We start from the raw sequence: 27,931 nt of genomic DNA, 5'->3' as shown, positions 1-27,931 counted from the left end.
AAGTAAAATTCAGAGAAATTTTACATGTATGCTTATGTGTCTATACAGAAAAGGATGGTCTGTCTATAAAATATGAAATAATTCACACTTTTAAAAAATAATTAAATAAAATAAATACAAACAGTGATTGCTTAATTGAGTGACACTAACAGTCAGAAGATTTTGGTGCTGGGTAGACACACTCTCTTGACAAAATGATAGTGAATGGTTGTCATGCTCATGGTTGAACCCAGCTCCTCAGTGGAAGAGATAAGGGTAAGTTGGATGGAAATAATAAAGAATACTTTAGGTAAGCTGAGAAATGGAAGCCAATAAGGTAAACTGGAGACACTGTTTGATAGTCATTCAGACTTGGATAAATGTTCTGAGCTTGTGAGCCAGACTGTCAGTTCTTGTTTGTTTGAAAATCAATTTGACTAAATATAAATATAAACCATAGAGGAAATCAACAAAAGTTTGAATAAAATTGTTCTTTTAAATTTTCTTTTAAAATGTTCATTCATCATTTAGCAAAATTTAGTTGAATGTAAAATAGAAGACATGCCAACATGTGTCCTAAGAAAAGATCAGGTAGTCCTATGCAATCTGTAACTTATTTTCAGTCCTCATGGCCATTTAGACAATTAAAATTGTTATGCCTAATTTTTAATTAGGAAAAAAAAGAAGTCAACAGATGGGATATAAAAGACATCCAAAACTTTTACAGTTATTTATTTTCATTTAACTAAACTGCCTTGCCATACTAAGAAAACATTTTTGTAAAGGTTAAATAAAGTATTTCATGGCAACCGCTGCTTCTTAGTGCCTGTATAACAAGAAACATGAGCCAGCCAAAGTTGTGCAAGTTGGTTTTCTTTCCCAGTAAGGGAATGTGGTATCTAAGACCTTGTCCTAACTCATTTTATCCCCAAGTGTAAGTCAAGCAAGTCAAATATGAACTAATGCCTGAAGGGAAGTCCCTGACTCCAAAAGTATGGATTATTTCACATTTATCTTAAAATCTGCTCTCAGAGTTCTTAAAATTCACTAACTTGGCAAGTCAGGAATTATCATGAGAAATGAAATAATTTCATAACTATGAAGTCATCCAACATTCCATGCATCTGACACTCATTGGGCTTGGCCATGTCTTGGGCATTATTCTGACCTTTAGATAATAAGCTCTTCAATATCCTGCTCAGCATGGAAATAATTAAAAAGTGCCACAGTATAATAGGTATGCCATTGTCTTTAACAGAGTTAATGCTTTTGTTACACAGGCTTGTGGTAATAGGTTATGATTAAACGCAATCACATTCTGAATGCTGAAATCTTTATAACATTCTTAATCAGTATTTCCCATTACTTACAAATGGCAAAATACCATGCTTTAATGGTCCAGCTGCATTCCCTTTCTCCAAGCACTCTGTATTAAAATTCACATTTAAAATTAGTTCAGTCAAGGACCTTTATGTTTAGACATCAAGAATTCACATTTGCAAAGCACTAGCTTGTGAAAGGCCTTTGAGTGTCTTGTAAAAAGCTTAAGGAATCCTCAGTACATTTTTCTCCAAAGCTATATTTCAATATCGAAAATTCATTGCCAGAGAAGGGATGGTGAGACCATTAGCAGCACCAGCAGTCACTCCTCTGGGTGCTTCACAGTTGAAATAATCCCCAGCTGTGCCCTTTTGTGCAGGCTTGTAGAAAACTCTAGAAATCAATCCTGGGACTGGATAAAGGGTCTTATCACAAACTATCTTTGCTACTTTCTTGTGGGAGACTTCACAAGTCTTAACAAGGTCACACTACAAACCATTTTTACATAGTGACTTTGAAATAAACAGGAAAAAGAAAAAACAAAAAAACAAAACTCAAACCCAAATTTCTGCCTCTCATTTAAATAGAGTAAATGTATTTACCAACAGAAAATGAAGAAATTCCAAATATCTCTATCCCCTAGATACTTAATGACCCAAACTGTCAGGGCCCCATCTACTGGTGCCTTCAGCAAGGCACTATAACCTTCCTCAGAGTTCGTAAGTTTCTTGGAACCTCTCAGGAAACCGAAAATATTTGAGGAGAGAAAGGTGAAGAGATGGAATCTACAAGTCTTACTATTTTGCTGTTTCAGTGACTGCTTAGAACTAAAATAAAAAAGCAGTTGATAGTGACTGGATAGTAGGTCCCGGGTACTCAAATGGAGTTCATGTTTACAGACTATTTTGGATTGAAATCCTTGCCAGATGGTCCCAAGAACTGTTTACCTCACTGTTGATTTTAGCTATCTTAATGTCAGCAACAATAAAAAGAAGCTTGTTATTGCCACTGGGGAGCAAAGGCATACAGTCCTTCCTCTCCAAACGGAACTGCTAGTTGTGGACAGCTGTGCGCTACGCAACAGTGAGGGCGATAATGTAGTTTCTGGGAATCTATTCCCATGATTAGAGAAGGAGAAAATATAAGGCAAGTTTAACCTGAAATAATGTCTACTTTAAATCAGTACTATTTTGTAATTGTACAACATATTTTCAGCTTATGATAAATAATACAATTTTTTCAGAGTTAAACAAAAGCAGGCAAAGTCGGACATGCATGTGGACCTGAAAGTTGGTCTCCTTTGAAGTATACAGCTAGTCCTCTCCTTCAGCATTTCTCTATTTCATAACAGTTTCCATCAGAGGCCACTCGGAGGCCAAGGGGGCAGAGGTGGCGGAGACGAGGAGCTACTCTTAAGTATGAGTCCAACTGCACAAACAGCATACAAAAGCATGTATTTTGAGCTCAGAGGACCTCTTTCTGTGTGCCTGTACAACATACATAAAAGCATCCAATATGACCCATACTGTTTACAGTGTTCATATTGTTAAAATAAGCTTTTAAATCTATGTTCTTGAGAAATGTCAGACGTTATGAGAAATCTCAACATTTATTTACTCAGTGTACACTTATCAAATGCCAATTATGAGCAGGATACAGGATTAGATATTGTGGAAAATCATGTTTTAAAAAGCCTCCTACTTTCTTTCCCTCTTTTCACTTTAAGCAAATACCCGCTACAACCACCTCTACACTTACAGTCAGCCTGTTCTCTCTCCTGTCTCAAAGCAGGAGGAGGCTTTTGTGCTAAGTTAAAAATGGTCCCCAGTTCTTTCAGCAGTTCACATCAAGAGGTGACAATCTTGCACCTTATCCTCTGGATCTGGCCTCACCTTGTGACTTGCTCCACCTACTAGAATGTGGCAGCAGATTCTATGAGAGTTCTGAGCTTAGGTTCAATAGGTTTTGCAGTCTTTGCTCTTGTTCTCCTGTCTGGGCTAGACTGCTGGAAGGATCACACGGAAGAGAACCCTGGCCAGTGGTGTGCCAAGTACCAGATGTGTGGGCAGAACCATTATGGACCACTCAGCCCCAGTTGGCTGACCAGGTGACTGCAGCCTCATGAGTGAGCCCGGCTGAGACCAGGAGAAGAACCTGTTAACTAAGTGCACCTAGATTTCTGACCAGCACACTTATGAGCTAATAAACTTTCAATAGAAGTTTTGGTGTGGTCTGTAAATAGCAGTGGATAACTGGGATAATTCCATCCTGGGTCCATCCTTCTAGCTGTAATCTGGATGCCTTCTTCTTCTCTTCTTCTGGGAGCTTATGCCATTAATCACTCTTTCTGTCTTCTGCATCATCAACCTATCTGCTATTTACTCCTTTTCATATATGAACATGCCTAAGCTACTTTAAAATCCTTGCCTGGCCCTTCAGTTTTCTTGAGCTAACACCCAATCAGGATTTTTTTTTTTTTTAAATCAGGCTCATTTTCCCCACTTCCTCACCTCCCATTCATTTTTCAACCCACTCAATCTGATATCTATTCCTGTCTAGCCACGGAAAAACGCTTTCCTTGGGCTATCAGTGAACTCTCCATTGCCCACACAGTGGTCTCTTCAGTTATTGCTTCACTCAATCTCCTTAGGGCAATCTGAAGAAGAGAGGGGGGAAGAAAAGATTCAAACAAAATGAATAGAACTGCAGGGACTTGTGATGACTGTGGTTCCATCTAATGTTTTGACCATAAGAATCCTGACTTGTCAGAAAATCTGAGCTAGAATCACCCAGGTAAACTACTCCCAAAATTTTTGGCTAATGAAACTGAGTTAAGGTTTTATTTACTTAAGTTGTGGGCTAATTGTTAAATAGCCATCTGTAATAATATAGAGTATGGTATGTGTACATCGGGTGCTATTATAACAGAAACCTACGATGTGTGTGTGTGGGGGAGTGCTTTGGAGCAAGTAAGTGGGCAGAAACCAGAAGAACTTGAAAGTATTAGTGTCTGGGTGTGGATTTCTTTCAAATGCCTGTTTGGAGTTCTCTGAGCTTTCTAGGTCTGTAAATTTCTGTCTTTCACAAAGTCTGGGACATTTTCTGAGATTATTTCTTAATGGGGGAGCCCTATTCTCTCTCTCTTCTGTCATTCTTTGATTACAGTTACTCATATATTAGACCTTTTGATTGGATGGATTTCTACTGATCCACCTTCAACTGAAGTGACAGCTGGGCTGAATTCTTTTTTTTAAATTTGTTTTTAATTGGAGGATAATTGTTTTATAATGTCGTGTTGGTTTCTGCCACACAACAAGGGCTGCATTCTCATCTAGAGGCTTGACTTGGGAAGAATCCTTTTCCAAGCTCACTTGGATAGCTAGCAGGATTTATTCCCTGGTGCTTGTCAACCCATTCCAATACTCTTGCCTGAAAAATCCCATGGACGGAGAAGCCTGGTAGGCTGCAGTCTATGGGGTCACTAAGAGTCGGACACGACTGAGCGACTTCACTTTCACTTTTCACTTTCACGCATTGGAGAAGGAAATGGCAACCCACTCCAGTGTTCTTGCCTGGAGAATCCCAGGGGTGGGCGAGCCTGGTGGGCTGCCATCTATGGGGTTGCACAGTCAGACACGACTGAAGCGACTTAGCAGCAGCAGCCTATATAAGGGGGCTTCCTAGGTGGCGCTAATGGTAAAGAACCTGCCTGCTAATGCAGGAGATGTAAGAGACATAAGTTTGATCCCTGGGTTGGAAGACTGCCCTGGAGGAGGGCATGGCAACCCACTTCAGTATTCCTGCCTGGAGAATCCCATGGACAGAGGACCCTGGCAGGCTACAGTCCATAGGGTTGCATAGAGTCAGACATGACTGAAGTGACTTAGCACGCCTGTCTATGTGAGGAGGGTTCTGACTTTTTAATGACTAGCACTGGCAGCCACCTGCACATCTTAGCGGCTTCCCACACCTCCCTGCTCCATGACCCTTTTCATAGGCAGCTATAATATGATAATTTGCTTCTTTCAGGACAGCAGGAATGTATGTTATCTATCTCTCTCTCCTGACAAAAGGGTCCAGTCCCTCCTTTAGGGCTTTTACCTGATTAAATCAAGCCATCCAAAATCGCCCTGTTTTGATTAACTAAAAGACAACTAACAGATATAGAGAACTAGTGATCACCAGTGGGGAAAGGGAAGGGGGAAAGGACTCAATAGGAGTAGGGCATTACGAAATACAAACTACTATGTATAAAATAAATAAGCAACAAGGATATATTGTACAGCATAGGAAATATAATCAAGTCAATATTTTATAATAAACTGAAGTATAATCTATAGAAATTTTGAATCACTATGTTGTATGCCTGAAACTAATATATTTTAAATCAACTATTTACTTCAATTAAAAAAAGAATGTTAAAAAAATCAAACTAATTTAGGAATTAATTATACCTGTAAAATCCCTTTTCTGTTGCCATAGAGGCTTTAAAGTATACGCATGATAATTTCAACCTCTGAGTCATCTTGGCGTTGGCATCTGTTAATCATCTCTCCCTTGAAACTGAGTAATTCTTTTTTTTTAAGATTTTTGACATCTGTCAAGTAATTTTCGGTCATAGTATGGACACTGTAAGTGCTAAGTGGTGAAGATTCTGGATTTTCTCATAATTCTTCCAGAATGTTAGTATTTCTAATAGATAATTAACTAGTTTAGACTCAAACTAGTGGTAAAGAACCCGCCTGCCTGTTTAACGCAGGTTAGACTAACAGACACAGGTTTGATCCCTGTGTCAGGAAAATCCCCTGGAGGAGGGCATGAGAATCCACTCCAGTATTCTCGCCTGGAGAATTCCATGGACAGAGGAGCCTGGCAGGCTGCAGTCCATAGGGTTGCACAGAATTGGACATGACTGATGCGACTTAGCACAGCACAAAAACTCTTAAGCCTGGGTGAGTGGCAGTGCAGATGAATTCAGTTCTTTAAGGTTTGGGCACAATCTGCTTTCAGTCTGCCCCACGCATGTGTGCTTCAGCAGGAGGCAGATAGGTGGGCCACATTTAAACATATTTCCCTATTCTCTGGATTTTCCTTTCCCAAGATTTTCTTTTCACCCTCTAGTGACCTTGGTTGCCTCAGTTCTTTCACCTGGTACCTTGGGCCAGAAAGATGGTGTTGCCCTCAAACCAAAGCCACAACAAATGGGTGAATCACTGTGCAGATTACTGGCTCAAAGATCCTATTCCCCTCCAAAATCTGTCTGCCTCTGTTCATCTCTAGAGGTAGATGTTTTGTGTTTTGCTCAGAATTTATAGCTGTCACTCACAGGAAGATCAGTCTGTTAGGTATTTATACCAGTGTCTGACTTCTGCTCTGTCTTGGCTCAGTTACTGTAATCTCTCACTCCTGCGCTATGCAGTGGTGTCGATACAATCCTCTGCATGCATTCTCAACCTCCTCTAGACTGTCTGCACAACTGCATGACAGGAACCTTTCCAAAACACAACCGTGACCCTGTGATGACTCTACTTAAAACCCTTCAGTAGATAAAAGCTGCCTGTCTCATACAGGTATATCTCCTCAAAATGCTCTTCAGAACATGACTCCTCTAAACAGCAGTGTTCTGGAGGTGGCTCCTACTTGTTTGTGAGAAAGTATTGGTAAATATTCAGGAATCTAGTGAGCTGGTTGTTAAATCATTGGTAGTCTAAAATCAGCTGTGCCGGGAGTCCTTGCACCATGAAAGTTGGCCAACCCTACAAAATAGTTTTCCCATCACCATCAAAATGCCAGTTTCCTAGCACACATCTCCTCAGCAAGGCCTGCAGTTTTAAGGCCTGAGTTTATTCTCAACAAAATCTGAATTCCCTTGAACCTGACAGGCTGCCTGCCTGTCTGTCTGTCCCCTGGTTCTGTCTCATGTGCACAACATGTAAGGGCCCTCATGGCCTTCACTGAGTTTACAGTCTTGCAGTTCCACACATGTACTCTACACTGTAGTCAAATCAGTCAAGTGCTACCATGCCATGTTCTTTCTTGCCTCTGTGGCTTTCACACATGTTGGTTCCTTTACCTGGGAATGCCCCTGTCCCACCCCACTTCACTGTCCTAGCACTTACTTAAACATGAAAACTCAATATAGATATGACTTCTACCAGGAAGCCTTGGCAGATTTCCCTCCTCATGTTAGGAAATGTTTCCTTTGAGTCCCCATTAAGACCTTGCCCATGTTCAGAGGCAGGTGATTTTACTTCCTGGCCCTCCTGCTTTTCTTCCCTGTGGCTGGCGCTTTAACTCACTTACCCATTGCGTCTCCCTGCCTGCAACTACTGCCACAATATCCTCATAGGTAACCATCATGTCTCTGATTTGTTTACTTTCTGACTTCCTCATCAGACAACACGCTTCTTAGAAGAACGTACACATTTACAAACATACAACAGGTCATAAGACATTATTATTTGTTGATTAAAAGTCAATGGGATGGAGGGAGACGAAACAAGCATCTAGACGGAAATAATGAGTCAGCTCTTATATGCCAGATAATTTGGGTATATTTAACAGATGATGGTTGTGAAGATTTTTGGATAAGAAAGTATCAAAACATCATTTAGGAAACTTACTTGAATTGTAGTTTGCAAAGTAGACTGAAGTGGGGAAAGGATGTAACTAAGGAAATAATCGAAAAAAACTACTGCAATAGTTCACAGAGAACCATTCTTGATATAGTATTATACTTGCCACTGTTCTAATTAGCTTTTGAAATTCCTCTTTGTCTATACATAAATATTTTCAGAGTTTTTACTTCTTTCTGACTTAATAATCTGTATTCTTTATTTTACACTTGATCTTAGCCAAAAGGCCGAGAAGCGATATATTCTTTATTTTAAAAAGTTGAGAAGTATATAAAAATGTAATACATTGGAAAAAATACCACCTTAAAAAAATATACCATTCATAGGGAACATTTTGACATATCTCATTTTAGTATTTTTCTATGTATTTATACTTAAATGGTTAAGATCATATTGTATGTATAGAATTTTATATTTTGCTTTTCTGACTGATATAATATGATAAGCTCCAATACTTTGACCACCTGATGTGAAGAGTCGACCCACAGGAAAAGACCCTGATGCTGGGAAAGATTGAGGGCAGGAGGAGAAGAGGATGACAGAAGACTAGATGGGTGGATGGCATCACTGACTCAATGGACATGAGTTTGAGCAAGCTCCAGGAGATAGTGAAGGACAGGGAAGCCTGCTGTGCTGCAGTCCGTGGGGTCGCAAAGAGTCATCGACATGGCTGAGCGGCTGAACAATGATACGGTAGCACTTTGCCTTCGTATGTAAGAATGTAAAGGTCCCATAATAGTTCATCTCATAGGTTTGCCAGATTTTTCTTACCTATTTCTTTAAAACTGAACATTTTGATTTTTAAAATTTGATGGTATGAACAAAATTATGATAAACATTTTTGTGTATATACCTTTGTATTAATTTGGACTGCTCCCTGAGAGTTGATTGCTAGTAAGAGAATTACTAGGTCAAAGGCTACAATCATTTTAATAGCTATGATGCTTCTTATCAAATTGCTTTCTAGAAAGGAAATATCAGTTCCATTCTTTGACCTAGAATTACTAGGTCAAAGGCTACAATCATTTTAATAGCTATGATGCTTCTTTATCAAATTGCTTTCTAGAAAGGAAATATCAGTTCCATTTCTAGAAAGGAAATATCAGTACCTTCTGGGTGTAAAATGTCATTTCATTTGCCCTTTCTAACAAACTCTCATATGCATACCATGTGCCAATGATAGCAGAGGCCAACACTTGAAAATTTATCAGTGAGAACAGTTTGCCAACGTAGAATATTCACCTGCCTCCCTAGTTCAGTTGTTCAGTCACGTCCAACTCCTTGCAAACCCCATGGACTGCAGCACACCAGGCCTCCCTGTCCATCACCAACTGCCGGAGCTTGCTCAAATTCATGTCCATCGAGTTGGCGATGCCATCCAGCCATTTCATCTTCTGTCACCCCTTTCTCCTCCTGCCCTCAACCTTTCCCAGCCTCCCTAAGTCTGATTTTAAATTTTTAAAATTGTGACAGTTGCAACAAGAACGTGCTCATTCTTTATATATAGGTATACACATACATTATATAAAGGGATATGGAGAGAGTGGTAACTGAATAAGAAATTACAATCTAATAAAACTGACAACTGACTGAAATTACCATAAGACAGCCAGAAACTCAGAGACCCATTACTTTTTCTTTAGACAAGAGGAAAAAATGATCAGATCTCACTTTTAAATATTTTCACATCTGAAAAAAGAACAGCAGAACTTTCTGTCTACATGGACAAGAACAGGAACAATACAAATGTTTTACTATTATGTGGCATACGGCAGTCCATGGGGCTCGGAGTTGGGCACGACTTAGGGACTCAACAACAACAACAACAACAACACTGTTAAGTGGTAAGCACAGACTGATTTTATGTGTTAGATTTACTCTATTACCTGTCATTTCATAATTTCTGAAACATGTTACCAAGTTTTCAAGTGATGGGACTATCATTTAGAGCAGAGCAAAGACAATTTTCTGTCAAATCTTTAGTCTACTGAATTTTGTCAACTGAGAGACGTGAAAGCAGGCGTTGACAAACTAGCCATGACTTCTGGGTCATTTTGGTGCCAGTGAGTTAGGAGTGTCTTTAACATTTTCAGATAATTGAAAAAAAAAGAAGGAAAATACTACTTTGTGATGTGTGCAAATTATTGGAATTCAAATTTTCTTTTCTATAAATAAAAGTTTTATTGGCACACATAACATAAAGCCAGTGAGTTAGGAGTGTCTTTAACATTTTCAGATAATTGAAAAAAAAGAAGAAAAATACTACTTTGTGATATATGCAAATTATTGGAATTCAAATTTTCTTTTCTATAAATAAAAGTTTTATTGGCACACAGTCATTTGTATGGCTGCTTTTGTGCAAAGCTGAATGACTTTGAGAGAAGCTCTAAGGCCTTGAGAGCCTAAAAGAGTCACTGTCTGGCCCTATTCAAAAAGGTCCATCAAACTCTGCTTGAAACTAATGTCTGATTTATGTTTTCTTTCCTAAATCTGATTAGCTTGATGAGTATTTCCTAGATGCTCTGCCGCTCTTCCAAATTGACTCTTGTTGCCTTTCTCATTTTTAACTATCTGCCATTTTCATAAGCTGATAAAACTTCCTACTACATCCATTTGGAGCAATCTTTTATTTTCTATAGCTCTGTCTGGAGCCTGTTTTCACCTTGACTGTGGTTTGGTTACCAAATTAAGTCATTGGTAGTTGAAATTCTGCAAACCTAAAGAAAAAAAAAAGCACAATCTATAAATTGTGCATGTTTTAAGGGTAAAGCAAATGTAATTCCTTACATACAAGCTAGAGGCATTCCTGTTTCAAGCAGTTTAATTAGCCAACAGTGCTCTCTCTTAAACCAGAACAGGAAGTTAACTTGAACAGCCTACACAAAAATCCTACTACGATGGACGTGTCACTATATCCAGTTTGGTTAAATTAAACAAAGCTCCCCTTGACTCTGAGCTGCACAGACTGTCCATATTCTGGTGAAAGATTCCATAAACTCACACATGGAGTCATCAGATTCAATTCCATATACTGTGAAGCACTTCTCTGAAGACCATTCCTTCGCTGGTTACTGTTCTTGTCCAACTGAAGTAAAGTCTCCTGGAGTGGAATATTTAAGGGCCCTTTGAGGTGGCATACACGGCTGTGCAGCTGAATATGTTCAATTATCCCCTAGGAAATTGTTTTGTTCTTCCTTTGTTTGTTTAGGCAAGCAAATGTTGTAGGATAGCCAGCATTTTCAAGTGATTCTGCCTCAGAGTGTGTGTTAGAAACTATAGGGAGAATTTACAACTTTTCAACTCTAAAAAAGTTTTTCAGCTTTGGATTTCTGGAGTTGGTTGTGTCCATGTTTTTCCCCATCCTGTTGGGACTTACTGTTGTTAGCAACCTCCTGTGTGGTTCTAAGACACGCTGACCTCTTTGAAACCTTTCCAGGTGTCACTACTTTCTTGATCTCTGCAATATAAGCTACATTGTTTAGTGGAGTTAAGTCCTCTGAACTTTAGAAATCCTCCTTGAGACTATGAATTGACTAACACCCAAGGTAGCATAAACATGCAGACACAAATGTTCCTAAAACCAAGCCTGCTGGGCAGTGCAGGATATGACTTGGAGTCTGGAAAAAGGGAACAGTTTGCTTACTTCTGCGTCTGTGGCTACCTCCAGGTGCAGTCTGAAGTTAAGTGGCTAGTTTTTCTGATCCTCAGATGTAACCTCTCATTAGAACACAGCAGAATCTGTAACTATGGATGTAAGGAATTCCATGAAGACCCCTGGGCCCATTAAGACCTCACTGGCTTCAAAGGGTCCTAAAACACACTTCCTTCAGCATACGTAACTATACTAAAAGGGACACCTTTTATGAATATGATCTAAGTTTTAGTCTAAAGATTATGATGACTATAGCTCATCTTAACATTTGTATCCAGAAGATGCAGTTACAAATTAAAAAGAGAAAAAAAAGTTTAATAGATACCTGTCTTATGTTTCCAGTTTGTCACTAAAAGGTTCTTATTGTTTTTTGTTTTTAAAGCTCTGCAAGGGTTCATACTTAAGTACTAAGAATGCCATGTTACTCTAGCTTTAAATGTGGAGTATTATAGCAGTGATTTCTCAGCTCTTCTCTTAAAACCTCACAGTTTGGCTCTTCTAGCAGACAAATCCCGCTGCCAAAACCTAGGATAGTTTAACAATGTTGTGGAAATAACAGTATATTGAGAATGAAAAGAATGGGATTCAGTCCCAACTCTACCACTATCTTAGCTTAACATTTCTGTCTCCTTATCTATAAAATGTTCATAACAAAAATACAAATCACACAGGGATACTATGAAAATAAGACTAGTAATAAATACAAAAAGACCTTCAAAAAGTACAGAAGAGTTTAAATATGAAAGGTATAGTATGGCAGTGGTCAGTCATTCTTCTTTCCTGTTCATGTCCTATCCATTCAGAAACTGTACATCTACAACATGAAGACACCTGTTCCTCCACACCCCTGAGCCCACTGTTCTTAGTATCATCCTTCCCAGCCTGGCTCCAGTGTCCAGAGAATCTTGAGTCAGGGAGGGCCATGATAGTCTATGCAGCTTAAAATGACTTTGAAGGGAAATGATCTTTCTCTGCTGCTTTCTATTGGCTGAGGCCTGCAGCTTGCATGTATGAATGGGTGAAGTGGCTACATGTACAATGTATGACCGCACATTAACACACCTTCTCAGAGGTTTCTTTCCTGTCACTACCAGTTCATTTCTGGGAATTCAATGGTCACAGAAGCCTTTTGAAGGTCTACACGGCTAAACAAGTCTTAACATGGATTGTCTCTGGATGGTTGGAGTTATAGCTTGTGTCCTCTCTCTCTCTCTCTTTTTATATATCTGGTCTATATTCTTACTTTTGCAATAAATAGGAAAAAATAACTACTTAATTTTTAAATGAATCAACTGACCAAGGGTCCTTTAATGATGTTACAAGGAGCAAACAACCAAACAACTTAAAACCTCTCTAACATGGACATTTCTCAAAAGAAGAATTAGAAAAAGAAGGGCATGTCATTCATTCTAAAAATAAAAGTGCAGTATCATACCATACACATTTCTGAAAGAACTCTTATTAAAAAAGGATATATGGTGTTTTACCATCCTATTAGATTAACCAGAATTAAATACATAGACTTAAGAAGAATTGCACTGTATCTACGTTGCCAAATTTTATACTAATAGTGTGGCAATATGATTTAAAAAAAAAGCAAGTAAGAAATCATAATCTAGCTACTGGAAAAAAAAAAACCAGCAAGAGGGAGCCTGAGGATGTAACATATCCTAAAGCTGGTATATAGACCAGATGGGAAAACTTGTTCTCTAATCTAATGACTTTCTTTTAATCATAAGCAGACAGTAGTTTCCTTATTACCCAGGGTTTTAGAAATACATTATTCTTGAGAATACTTCCTAGGATTTCTTTTACTCATTTAAGACCACATCTTTGTATTTAATTTGTCCTTCAGGGCACATCCCTCTAATTATTCCCATCTAAAGTGACAGGAAAGTGGAATTACACTCCTTGGAAAACAGACATCCTTTGGTGTATCTTTTCTCAGTGTCCCCTTGGGTACAGTCTGTCACTGTGGTCTGTCGCAGACCGTGAGCTGTCCTTGGAGGGCCAAGACTAAGAGTTTTTGACCTTTGAATCTCCAGTGCCTATACATGACTGGCACGAACTATACATGTAGTAAGAATCCGAATACATAAATGGAAAATAACTCCCGATATACAATGTTTACAGTACATTAAGCACTCTTTTAGCACATTTTATGTATTAACTTATTCAGACCTCACGATCCTATGAATCAGGTACTATTATTATCCCCAATCTACATAGAAGAAAACTGAAGCATGAAAGCGAAGCGAGGTAATCCAGAGCCAGGAGTCAAGTCTCTGTACCCTGGCTCTGGAGTTCAACATCATGGTCACCACACTACCCTCCACGGGGCCCACGTGAACACGAGACTGTCCACTCAAAGAGGAGCCTGGGCATGCTGCACTCCCATCTCTAAACATTGCTGGGTTTCTGTCGGACGGAGCTCTGTATACTATGTGGCCCCTTGGGAGACTTGAAAAGGGAAACAGCTGGACACAGGCACACAAATGCAGAAGAAAGGCACCCCCGGCCTTAAGAGCCGCTGCGTCTGCCAGGCTGTCTCTCAGATACCTGTGGGGACCGGTGAGAGCGCCAGGCGTACTGGTGCCTGCAGAGGCTGGCTAGCAGGATGTTCTCGTCAGTGTCCACCTGGCCGAACCGCAGCGTCTCCTGCGTGTCGTTACAGATCACAAAGTGGCTGAAGACCAGCTCCTCCACCTCGGGGCGTTTGTTCTGAAAGAGAAAGAGTGCGAAAGCCAACGTGCATCAGAGTAATTGCAAGATGTTTGGCAGCTGTCTGCCCAGTGGTGACTGTTACAACACAGAAATACTCAAAGATCTGTTGTCATTAGCTCTGGTATACAAAGTATTCTATACTTCCAGGATAAGCACCAAAAAATACCTTAAAGAGATCTTAAATGTTCCAAGAATATGTTTTGATTTATATTCCTGCAAAATAAATCATACACACAGAAGAGGAAAAAGAACAATGAGATCCCTCAAACGTTTAATGTTTTAAAATGAATTAACATGCTACAGAGAATGCCGTACTGGGTACTGCACGTTTTTGAGCATAGTACCAGAGGTTAGAATTACCATATTCCTGGCCTTCTAAACTTGACAATCAAGACCAATTACCAAAGCCACAGTTTGTACCCTACAGAAAGTAAGGATCATGTAGGTAATACATCCCCAGTTCCCTTAAGGGGGAGGGTGGGGTGTGTGTGTGTGTGCGTGTGCGTGTGTCTCTGTGTGTGTGTGTCTGTGTAAATCTGCTCAGGGAGAGATTTAAATAAAACCATAACTTTCCCTCTATTGTTAACAGGCTGAACACACAAAACAGATCAACTTCAGAGTCTGTGTAAGCCAAGCTGCAGTTTTCAAGAGAGAAAATGTTAGTTGAAAAACAGTTGCTGGTGTCTATTTCAGCTAATAATCAATCAGCAAATGTCTTTCATTAATCTGAGGCTCAGCAAATTAGTAATATGCTCCTAATGCGTGGATACCTCCTCCACTGGTTGCTGTTACATCAAAGCACTGACTGAGCCATAGAGCACTTCTGTGTTTACTCTTTTTATCACCCTGACTAGGTTATGGCTTAAAAACAATCAACATACCTTTGGTAAACAGAATTGCTAAATAAATGGCTAACTTGAGAATGCAAGAAAAAATCTTAATTAGCCAATGACTTTTCAGATAATGGGAGTTAGTATGTCACTGATAGGGCTTCCCTGTGGCTCAGATGGTAAAGAATCTTCCTGCAATGCAGGAGACATGGGTTTGATCCCTGGGCCGGTTTCTCCAATTGGCCTTTTATTTCCTGGTTGTGGCTCTAAGTAATGTAACAAAGCCACACTGCATCATTTGCCATTTTATTAAGGGGAGGGAGAGTAAAAAGGGCTATATCATAATGAGCATGGAGATTTAAGTGACTATGTGGCCTGAAGCCTAGGAGTCTATGGATGGATGTACTGGAATCCAGTCTGGACCAAGACCTGATCTAGAACCTTATGAGAACAGTTATCCTGGAAGGCACAAGCCCCTCCTCATCAACCAGAAGGCCCCCCAGGTGTGCAGGTAGAGCTCCACGGCTTCAGTGAGTGAAGAGGCCTTGAAATATCTCATTCTTCTAGAGAGATCCTTGAGGGACTTCTAAGCGCTCACTCTATCATCTGTCTATTCTCACCAACCCTCTGTTCTCGTGGAGTGGAACCTTGCCTGACAAACACACTAATCATAAAGCATCTCTGGGTAAGTGAGACTGAAGCAGTTATAACCAATAATTACCTGCTGTCTACCATACTCCTTTTTGCTGTGGCTTTTAATCATGAGCCGTGATTTCAAAACTGGACTGCCCGCGGGTTTCAGGCATTCTGCCTGGTCCGGCCCCCGCTGCATCTTGAACCACTCTCCTCTAGACCCCAGCTCCACCTCTGGAGCCCCTTTCAGCTCCTCCAACACCACAGGCCTCCTCTCAATTCATCCAACACGTCAAACTCCTTCCTGCTTCAGTGCCATTCTTTCGCTTGGACCTCTTTTCCTCCTTGCTCAACTAACTTTTTCCGACTCAGTTTTCAGGTTCCTGTCTTCAGGTCATGCTCTCAGAGTAAGCAGCCTCCTGAGATCCTCCCAGATCACCTCAGGTCCACCTATTTTATGCTTACACAACACTGTATATTTTGCCTTAACTGTACTGATCCCTGTGCTGTGCTTAGTAGTTTAGTTGTGTCTAACTCTTTGTGACTCTATGGACTGTAGTCTGCCAGTCTCCTCAGTCCTTGGGATTCTCCAGGCAAGAATACTGGAGTGGGTTGCCATGCCCTCCTCCAGGGGATCTTCCTGATACACGTGTTGAACCCAGGTCTCCAGCATTGTAGTCAGATTCTTTACTGTCTGAGCCACCATGACTGAGTAATTACTTGCATGATTTTAGGTCACTGTTGTCTCCATCGTTAGACTCTATGCTGCATAAGGGCAGGATCTAGTTCAGTGTTATTTACAACTTCATCTCCTGTTCTCAGTATCATGAGTGACATGTAAGTACTCAACAAACACTTATGAAACAAATAAGAGAGCAAATTTAAAATTATAAATGTAATACAGGTTCCAGTAGAAAGAAAACACAGGAAGCACTGAATTTCTTTTTATAAAAAGTCTCTAATTTTAGACTCAGAGATAACTGCTGTTAACATTCTGGAGAATTTTTTTCCAGCAATTTTTCACTTCTGATGTCCTGCTTGTTCCCATTCTGATCTATCCTATCCAATCCTATCTTATGTATCTTTATTGAATAGTGAAAATATACAGCTTTACTGATGAAACTCAAGACTCAAAAGACCAACTGGAGTCCCATTGCCCAGAAAAGGGTTGCTAAGAGGATGCTAAGGAAATGGTTATATGTAAAACAGACCAATCCTATCTTATATATCTTATATATTTAAAGGTTTGTAAACCTTTAATTAAACTGGAGTCATAGTGTATAATTAGTTTTGATGAGATTTTTCCATTTAGCATTATATAATCAACATAAACTGCTCTCCTTGTAAACATTTTTCTCTCCTTTAGGTCCAAGAATACAAACATGAAGAAAGGGATATGATTCCAATGTCCCACTTAAGATAGTCAACCTGAGACTGAAATTCAATTTTCTTAATGAATTGGGATCAATCTGCTGGTTAGACCAAGGTTGAGTTACCAGATGGGGACTGAGTAGGAAAAAAAGTCATATTACTTTCCTCATCTCTAAAAACTGACCTTTAATAAATGATGAAGGTTGTAGGAAAAAATGTAAATGAAAGAACACAAGGGGGTTGTTTACATTTTTCTAAAGAATATTCAAAGTCCTGAGGGAACTGTTTCTCTACTGCTTGTTCATCTGTGGGGTTCATTATAACTGTAATAAGTTTAAGCATTTCTTGGAATGTTTAAATTCTAGTCTATTATAAAAAATTGGTACATATTGTATATGACATTACATAAAAGCAAAACCTCAGAACGCTTTTGTAATTAAAAGATGGCTTATTTATAGTTAAGATTTGTGCTGGAGTGTTAAGCATTTAAAGAGGGATATCCTTATGGTCTAAGATAAGACACATGAGCATAATCTTAACTTTTAAATAAAAATCTCCTTTATAATGCTATTTGGTCCAAATGTGGGAATGTGACATAGAAATATAAAGCAAACTGCAAGTGGTATTTTGGGTCCTTAATCTGGTTTCACAAAACATTAATCATTCACAAAAGAGAAAAAAAAAATCTACAGCCAGAGAAATCAGACACTGATGACGGCTTCTGTTAATCTTAAACTTGTGACCTAAAGGTGAAAGGTCAAATTGTTTCATGCTTCAACTGTCTGGTCCATCCACACTGGATACAAATGACTTGTCTCCGATACAAATCTGATAAAGTATACGGAGAACTCAAATAACATATCCTGCTTATTAAATTCACATTTCTCATTGGCAATAATTACACTGTATATGAGCATTATATACATAATAAAATCCAAGCTTGGGCAGCTAAGCTTCCCTTCTAAAGGGGATAAGCCACATTCGAACATCTTAGAAACAATGAACTTAATAACCCCTCTATAAGACCATTTCAATGTCAAATGTCCTATAATTTCAAAGTAGTGCATTTTTGTGTTTACTTTAGAACACACAGGGCTAGACGCCTACCACATTAAAACTTGGTGGCAAGGACCCTTGACATGGGAGGAAACAAGAAAATTACAGCAACAATTACAGAAGTATATCCTCTTGTGGCTCATGTTAACATTGTCAAATCCCTGTATAAATCAGAACCAACTATTCATAGAATGTACCTGTCAGCAATATGCTACGTGACATATGGCTCTACTTAATCAAATATACAATTCCATTTTTTAAAAAAACTCAGAATATTCCTTCAAGGCATTATGTTAGCCAGTCAGTCATTCACACTCTGATGTGGTTTAAAACATTTAAATATTTATGCACCGTGTTTTATTTATATGTATAGCTTTGTCTAAGAGAATATTTTTACCCTGGGAGGAAAGTGATATTTCTGAGGGCCATTTTGCAGTAGTTGCTACACATCGAGTCCTTTTATAATGGTCCTGATACCAAGACAAAAATATCCTGGGCTTAAATGCTCTATCAATGACTCTCTTGTAGTCTCTAGGTTTGTTTTTTATTAAATGCATTGTTCAAAATATGACAAAAAACAGAAATTGGAGCCATGGAGGTTTTTTTCACATCGCTATTCGAACCAGCTGCAAAGATTTAGATCACACTAGCTCTTATTTTACGCATGTCCTCTGCAACAAGAAAACCATGGAATGCCCTTAAAAAAGAATTTTAAAATATGAAACAGATGTGTTATCTTCTTTCCCTTTGCTATTGTAGTGCCATGTTAGGTAATTAATTCCTTAGTCTTGTATAGGTCTTCATGCATATAAAGAAAAGAGTTCATTCCCATAAAAATTCTTAAGTTGGAGAACTCAGCCTCCCCGCAACCCCACTGTCCCATCCCCACATGAGGTCAGGGTGGAGTGAAGGACCATTTCTCTTGGGGAGTTAGTCTGCACAAATGCGTGTAACATACAAAATGTGAGGAAATGTCTCAGTTTAAATAATAAGACGGGCTTTATGAAAATGCAATGTTATACTGAAAATCAGTAAGGGAAGCAGAAGTGATTTGTTATTAAATCACTGAGCATACTATGATTCAAATATTTTGTGAAATTATATTCATGATAGTGAACATGGACAGGTTCCCCATTTTAAATATATCATTCGAAACAGACTTATAGTCTATCTCTTTTCTAATATGGCTAATTTCTGACAAAAGATAAAAGTAAAAAATTACTCATCAAGAGTCTTTGACTGGTTAAAAAATCTAATACTGTGTGCTTTTTTAGTGAATCAAAATGGCAGAATAATAATGGGAGAAAAGCTAAGATTATATCATGCTCACATATTTCCTCTCACTGCCTTTTTGCTTTGAAGGATGAAATGCTTTTATCAGAAAGGCTCACACAGGTTCTTCATTTCTGCAATGGCTGCTTAGACAATTTGATACATACCAAGTTGAAGCTTTGGCAAACTAAAGCCATAATACTTGGAAAAAATTTCTGGGAATATGTTACTTTCCACACAGATGTGGTACATTAGTCACAAAAATGTGGGCATGATCTCTGATGCATGTGTAGAGAACCCATATTCTCCAAAGGTTTTAAAAATAACATGCAGCGCTTTGCCAAAACAGAAGAGGCCCCAAATATAATGATGCCCGTCAGATTCTTCATTCTCTCACATTTTTGTTTGTGCTTAATTTATTGTTAGAAGTGATAACACAAAGTGTATAGTAAAAGATCACACACGGACAAACTGTAAACTGTTCTAGAATGTGCATACCTGTTGCCAAGCTTGTACTGCAGTGTTGAGAGAATGAACGACATGTTGCCCAAAGTTTACAAATATGGAGTCAATGACGATGGAGCAATCAATCAGCTTTTCTACTGCATTGCTGGAAACTGCAGTCTGTCCAAAGATCCTGAAGGGTTTCACCAAGCTTTGCATTGTCACATTTCTGCACTCTAGAAGTTTACAGTCTGCTTGAGCTGAGAACTGGATCTCCTGACAGACAGAACTATTGTTCCACTGTCGAAGATACATGTGTGGTTCTTTGAAGGAAATAATCATGTATTCTAGTTCAGATGGCACATTTTTATCAGAAATAAATGGCTGTAGGTATTTTGGTGGAGCTGTTGAGGAAAACAAACAAGAAATACAGCAGTTGAGATGAGCCAAGACTTTACAGAAATACAGAGATGACGTTTAAATTACTCACTTCTTGGTTATTGAATGCAATAGTTGCTGGTTAATAAATTCAAACATTCTCTTGAAGATAATATAACATCTGAATTACCATTTGGTATCTGTAAACAACACTTTTGTTCAAAAAGACAAAACAAAAAAAAATTTTTTAAAAAGGAAAAACAAACCAACAAAAATAAGGTAACAAACAAACAAAACTGACAAAAAACTGTTTTGTTCAAACAGCAGGTCTCTTTCCAAAGTTACAGCTGCAGACAAAAATAAAATGAAGAGGAGGTAAATATTTAAGGCGTGTTTCACAGAAGTGCTCTGTATCTACCCACCAAATCTGAAAACCAAAAACATGACCCAGAATTAGAAAATACAGGTTAAGCTCCATTTTTGCTGAAAAGGCAAGATGCTTAACAGCAGCTGCGTTTAGTTTTAATCTGGTTTTTTTTCCCTTTTTCCATTACATGTAGGTTGAAAACCTAAGACCAGAATCAAAATGTATTAAGTAGAAAAGATTTGGTACAGACTTTTAGGAATAATTATTCATGAACATGAGCAAATTTGTAAAAGGTCACTTTTGATATGTGGAAAAACTTAACTCTTCTACCTTATAAACTTGTAAAAACGCTAGTCCTTTAAAATATTGGAGAATTTGTCCATTTTTGGTGGAAGGTGTTTATACTTTTCGAGATAAAGTAATATCAAGTACTTTTGGAAACTATTTGCCACTAATGTAATGGCTCAGAATATAAAACAAAAACAGATGTACTTCTTTCAAAAAATTCATAATTGGAGTAATAGTAAAAACCTGTAATCATTGTAACTTCCTTGAAAATTCTCATTAGGAAGTGCATTAAATCATGGCAATTCAATGTAACTGGTAACCTATATAATAGGTGCATGAGATGGTTCAAATATAAGGGGGACAATTATTATATGAAATAAACTTCAGAATAACTTTGCTGGTGCTCATTGTTGAAGGAAATAAACATTGCTTCTAAAAATGTCCTCTTTCCCCATGTGAGTGGTGGTCATTTGGGAAGGAGTTTTGTGTAGGGACAAAACAGTATTAAGTGGATGTTATTCTGATGCTAAAATAAAGAGTACCTGTGCCAAGCTGATCAAGGTGATGACAAAGATGGAACTCCAGGTGAGCAAACTGGAAGGAAATGCAAAGAGATGGGACAAACCACGGGGTAAAACAGGAGTCAACTCTGGTACAGGCAGCCAGGGCTGTTGGAGTTACAAGTTGGTCACAAGTGCTTTGAGAACCAGATTCACTTGCAGAACTGTGGGAAATAATTAATAAAAGTTCAGTAACCTAAATTTTCCAACATCATATAAATGAAACACCTTTATAAGGGTTTTGAAAGCTGGCTCCCATAATCCTATAGTCAGTATATTATCAAATCTTCCATATTTGTTCACATAAATGAGTTTCTTTTAAAAATTAAGATCTTGTTGATTATTCTCTCTGAGCTATTAGCAGAAAAGTTTCATAGGATTACTGAAACCCCAGACCATATTGACTGCCAACCCAATTTTCACATGACTTATGGACAACTTGTTCTCATATTAAAGACCAACACAATTCAGAGTATGACTGCTGTTCAAAAGACCAAATTTTTCAGCATCATAAATCTTTTACTTCTCCAGATTGTCCATATCCATATTCCCATATAAGTTAGTCAATACTATTTATTGAATATCCACTGAATACTGTACTAGGTACCATAAAAGTTATGACCATGTTCAGAAGAACCAAGGTCTCATGGACAACTATACTGCATGTATATTGAGTACACATATACTCAATATATGTACTGGGTCCTCTATTTGTCCATCCCCCTAACACATTGTATACCAGTAAAATTTGATTAGAATAAATAGTGAAGGCATCTGTAGGAGGGAATACATTTTTTCAGTGGCTGCCGGTGTGCATGGAGAACATACAGCCTCGTTACCTCACCTCAGTTTGCTCGTAGAAACATGGAGCTGGGGACCGGGAGATGCCAGGGTGCACTCTGGTAATTGTGGCTCCCTGAATTGATGCAGCCCTAGTCCCTCTCACCATCTCCCACCCTCTTCTTGCCAAATCTGAAATTTGCTTATAGCTGTGGTGGAGCCTGGCTCCCACATCCATGAGGAGCTTAGAGAAGAAGCACTGGCTTATAGTGTCCTCGGGAGAGCTATGACAGGAAAAACTAAAGAAATAAATCCTAGGTTTTCAATGAAGTCACAGTCTAACTGGTGGTATAAAATATGTCAACATTTACAAACAGTATAAAATGGAACAACCACTGAGGATTAGGAGAGTTGGAAGTGCGGCCAGAGCAGAGACCAAAGAGGAACTCAGAATGGCATGGGGTGGATCACATGGGGTTCTCAAGAGTGTGAATCTTCAGTTGGGTTTTCAAAGAAGTGGTGAAAAGAAAGCTAGGTTTAGTGAGTGTTTAACTTCAAGGAGTGTACAGCGTGGTGGTATTTACTGCAATATTATGACTCTGTATGCAAAAATCCACTGTACACAAAGGAAACACACCTCTGGGCCAACATGTTTCTGATGAAATGTTATGCATGAAAATGCAGCTAGGTGCAGTCTTAATACTTCTAAAAATGGGCATACTAATCCAAACAGCTTTCTAGGAATTTATTTGTGGAGTTATAAATAAAAATCTCATTTAAAATAAACAACAAGGCCCCACTGTATATAGCACAGGGAACTACATTCAGCATCTTGTAATTACCTATAACAGAAAAGAATATGAAAACATATATATAATACATATTATACATATGTAACTGACTCATTTTCCTATATAACCAGAAACTAACATAACATTGTAAATCAACCACTTCACTTAAAAAAAAAAAAATCACAGGTAAAAAAGATCTCATTGGCAAGGTAAAATTAAAATTTATATTTACTCAAAAGGCCAAACTGTATTAGCTGTATTAATACATGTGTTTTACACATATGAACTCTCTCCCTTAAGAAGTTGTTAAAAATAGAGTATAGTGTTAGTCAAAATATTATTAAAAATCCAGGTGAGAGTACTTTGAGATCAGTTCTAAAACTGTAAGCACACAATTTGAGGTGTTTATCTGAAGAATTTTTTTTTTACCAACTGCCATTTTTGACACTTTTGATATTTTCCAAAATTTACTTTTCTCTCTCTTGAGAGTAGCAAATACTGTAACAAGTTGAAAAAGTTGCTAAGGTATCACAATCTTTCTAACAAATTGATTGACTTTTTGCTTTTCCTAAATTAAAAGTACAAATCAATGGTTAAAAAAATATTTTTAAGTCTTATAGCAACTCCTAACATATATATTCAAGCAGTCAGTACTCTTTCACTCTTGAAATCCTATCTAAAATGTTACTAGATTAATCTATATTTAAAACTTGAGTTATAACAAAATTAAAATGTCTTAAACATAAAATTAATATGGCACATGCAATATGAATGTGCTTTATATTTTGAATCAATAAATTTAAAGTTTTTTGATATTCACCTTAATTTGATCATCACTATACACTATAAAGGGCTTCCCAGGTGGCACTAGTGATAAAGAACAGGCCTGCCAATGCAAGAGATATAAGAGATCCAGGTTTGATCAGGGTCAGGGTCAAGAAGATCCCCTGGAGAAGGAAATGGCAACCCATTCCAGTATTCTTGCCTGGAGAATCCCCATGGACAGAGGAGCCTGGTGGGCTGCAGTTCATGGGGTCACACAGAATCAGACATGACTGCAGCAACTTAGCACACATGAAAGCACATACACTATAAAAGTAGCATCTGTATGTTTACCTCTTACATGAGGATTAAAAATATCTGTATAATAGAGCTAAACAGTCAAAGATGAGAACAGTGATGGTGCTAGGGACACTTACAGCAGCCTCATTTCCTTAATTAAGTATGATGGACTTTGATCTGATCCAGATATCAAAAGGAAAAACATAACTTATGAGATGTGTAATAATCAGAAATAGAAAAGCAAAAATGGCTCTAAGGAGTAAAACCTCTCAAACAGTAATACACAGAACTCAAGATTCAACAGTTCAAATAATCAATAAGTTCCTAATGGAAATTCTAAGTTTTAAAACAAAGGAAATATTCTAAAAGTACAAAGTATGGCCGGAGTTTTACATATCCATACCTTCATTTGAGCCAAAGAAACTTATAGGCTGTCCTAGGTGACCTGTAGACGGGAATCAATTCCTTTAAACAAGGAGTGTTTTAGTAAGTCTGAATCTTGATTGATTCATAGGCGCTGCAGGGACCCAAGCATAATCCTTAAAAATTCACTCCTGATATCACTCCAGGTATCCAACAACAATAGCTCTGCAGGTATCCAACAATGATCTGACTTGACTGGAAAAGCCTTGAGCTATTCTCTGGATCCCTCTGTGGTATTAAGAGTTTTAGAATACAGCATAGAGATTAAGCAGAGAATGACTGATGTAAGAAAACCTAGATGAAAATGCTTGAACTGCTATACTTATAGTGTGAAAGTGTTAGTTGCTCAGTCATGTAGGACTCTCTGTGACCCCATGGGCTCTAGCTCACCAGGCTCCTCTGTCCACTTAATTCTCCAGCCAAGAACACTGGAGTGGGTTGTCATTCCTTTCTCCAGGGGATCTTCCCAACCCAGGGATTGGACCTGGGACTCCCAGATTGCATACAGATTCTTTACCATCTGAGTCACCAAGGAAGCCCCACCACTTCCTTTGTAATCGTGGGCAAATTGTAATCGTGGGCAAATAATTTCACCTTGCTAACTCTCAGTTTTCTTGTCTGTAAAGTGAGTAACTGGACTTGCTTTTTGAGTATTAAAAGAAGTATTACATACAAATTGCTTGGCATAAAGTCTATCACTCCATAATAGGAAAAAAAACCTATCCCTCTTTTCCTGATTGGCAAACAGGGTACCACACTGGCTACTTAGTTTAATGTTAATTGCTGGTGACTACCCTCAGTTCCCAAGTGAAAGTGAAAGTCGCTCAGTCCTGTCCAACTCTATGACCCCATGGAACTCTCCAGGCCAGAATACTGGAGTTGGGAGAGAACTCATAATATCACGCTGCCATTCACGCCAGTGCAGCACTGCTTCTCTCTGGTTCACCTAAACTCTCTCCTGCCTACTGCAAAAACACTGCCCTGTCGGTTCTGGGAGAGCACTGAACGGGTGAGAGAAGGCAAGGCGCAATGTGACTGCCTGTTACACCATGCCCTCTCTGTTCCTCAGAACTGTCTTTCTGGGGAGAATGTCTTAATTCAGACCCAAAATAAGAAACACACTTCTGTTGTAACCTAGTACACACATCAAATCGGAGCGGGGATTACTCAAAATATGATATTCTCTGATTTTTTAAGTTGTGGTGAAGCATACATAATGTGAAATTCACTGTTTTAACCATTTAACAGTTGACAGTTTAGTGGCATTAAGTACGTTCACACTGTTGTGCAATTATCAACAGCATCCATCTTCAGAGTTTTTTCATCTTCCCAAACTGAGTCTATACAACATGGATGGAGCTAGAGATTATCATATTAAGTGAAAGAAGTCAGACAAATACTGTATGATATTGCTTATATGTGGAATCTAAAAGAGTGATATAAATGAATTTAACTTACAAAATAGAAACAGGTTGATAGAAACAGAAAACAAACTTAAGGTTACCAAAAGAGATAGTGGGGGGAGTGTCATGAGAAAGGGATAAATTAGGAGTTTGGGATTAGCTGATACAAACTACTATATATAAAATAGATAAACAAGGACCTACTGTACACACAGAGAACTAATCAATAGCTTGTTACCAACTATGATGGATAAGGATCTGAAAAAGAATATATCTGAAGCGTCTGGCTGCACATCTGAAACTGATACAACACTATGAATTAACTATACTTCAATTTTTAAGAAATGGTTAAAAAATTTCAGCTGCAACCTGCTATGTTGATTCCATGACCCACTGATGGATTAACACTACATATGTAGTTTTAAAAAGATGGGAAGAAGGACCGCCTGGCAAAGTCCAACTCCCTGGCGGAGGGGTAAGGAGTTGTTACATCGAGTTTCATTACCAACTAAAAGGAAACAGTAAAAGGATTAAAAAAGATAATTGGGGAAGAATACAAGCATTCCTTACGCAAGGGGCAGAAGACAAAAACTCACACTTAGCCCTCAGAAAGAACTTTCTGTATATCCTGGATTACATCACTGTGGGAGCAGAAATGAGTGGCAAAGCAGTTCCAACCATGATTATTGTCTGAATGGTTTATGGAAGTCAAATGGTTAAAAAAATGGTACCCTGGAAATTTATGCCCAGACACTCAGTTGTGACTGACTCTTTGCAATCCTATGGGCTGTAGCCTGCCAGGCTCCTCTGTACATGGGATTCTCCAGGCAAGAATACTGGAGTGGGTGGCCATTTCCTTCTCCACCTAGCAAATTTAGGTACATCTAAAAGTACAGCTCTAAGTAGCCAAATGGAGGGGAATGGTATCTAGTGACTATAGTGATCTTCTCGTGGAAAGTCAAACAGCGAGAAGAAAGGAAATGATCCAGGGACTTTGCCATCACAACGCTCGTTCTCTGATTCCTGGACTACCTCTACATGCAAGAAAGAAGGCTGGGGAAATGAAGAGTATCTCTCCTTCACACACACACACACACACACACAGAGTTACGGAACACTGTCTCGGGGAAATGAAGAGCATCTCTCCTTCACACACACACACACACACACACACACACACAGAGAGTTATGGAACACTGTCTCGGGGAAATGAAGAGCATCTCTCCTTCACACACACACACACACACACACACACACACAGAGTTATGGAACATTGTCTCAAAGTACACTGAATATGAGCCGACAGTGACTTCTTTTACAAGATCTTCAGGGAGTGGGAGAAAAATATTATTATTATTTGTACTCTTAAAAACTCAATAGAGTTTTGATGTTCATTGCATATAGATAGAATCACACACTCTTTAAGCCACTTCTCTTTCCAGGATGCCTTCCTCTATGAACCTGCAATTTTGGGGTGGGGATAAAAAGTCCTTGTCAGTGATCTACTCCCACATGTTTTAACACTGTGAGAAAGTGACCGTGTAATATGGAAAGAAAGACGAAAGACTCAGCACAGGTGAACAGAGTTTTTGTTGTTGTTGTTCAGTCGCTCAATTGTGTCTGACTCTTTGCGACTCCATGGACTGCAGCATGCCAGGCTTCCCTGTCCTTCACCATCTCCCAGAGCTTGCTCAAACTCATATCCATTGAGTCAGTGATGCCATCCAATCATCTCCTCTGTCGTCCCCTTCTCCTCCTGCCTTCTATCTTTCCCCAGCATCAGGGTCTTTTCCAATAAGTTGGCTCTTTGTATCAGATGGCCAAAGTATTGGAGCTTCTACTTTAGCATCAGTCCTTCCAATAAACATTCAGGGTTGATTTCCTTTAGGATTGACTGCTTTGATCTCCTTGCTGTCTAAGGGACTCTCAAGAGTCTCCTCAAGCACCACAGTTTGAAAGCATC

The 27,931-nt window shown here is 38.7% G+C and overlaps 1 protein-coding gene across 1 annotated transcript in view; it reads right to left on the bottom strand.

Moving 5' to 3' along the window:
* Positions 1-27,931, bottom strand: part of VPS13B (vacuolar protein sorting 13 homolog B) — a 763,389-nt gene that overhangs the window by 73,785 nt on the left and 661,673 nt on the right. Inside the window, exons 41-43 of the mRNA XM_065903112.1 lie at positions 21,492-21,673; positions 19,971-20,320; positions 14,146-14,307 (exon numbers count right to left, since the gene is read on the bottom strand). Of these exons, the coding sequence (XP_065759184.1) occupies positions 14,146-14,307; positions 19,971-20,320; positions 21,492-21,673 (694 nt within the window). The remainder of the gene's footprint in view (positions 1-14,145; positions 14,308-19,970; positions 20,321-21,491; positions 21,674-27,931) is intronic.

The sequence above is a fragment of the Muntiacus reevesi genome, chromosome 12 (assembly GCF_963930625.1).
Source record: "Muntiacus reevesi chromosome 12, mMunRee1.1, whole genome shotgun sequence".
In the NCBI taxonomy this organism is placed as follows: Eukaryota; Metazoa; Chordata; class Mammalia; order Artiodactyla; family Cervidae; genus Muntiacus; species Muntiacus reevesi.
This window is presented reverse-complemented; position numbering and strand designations above follow the sequence as displayed.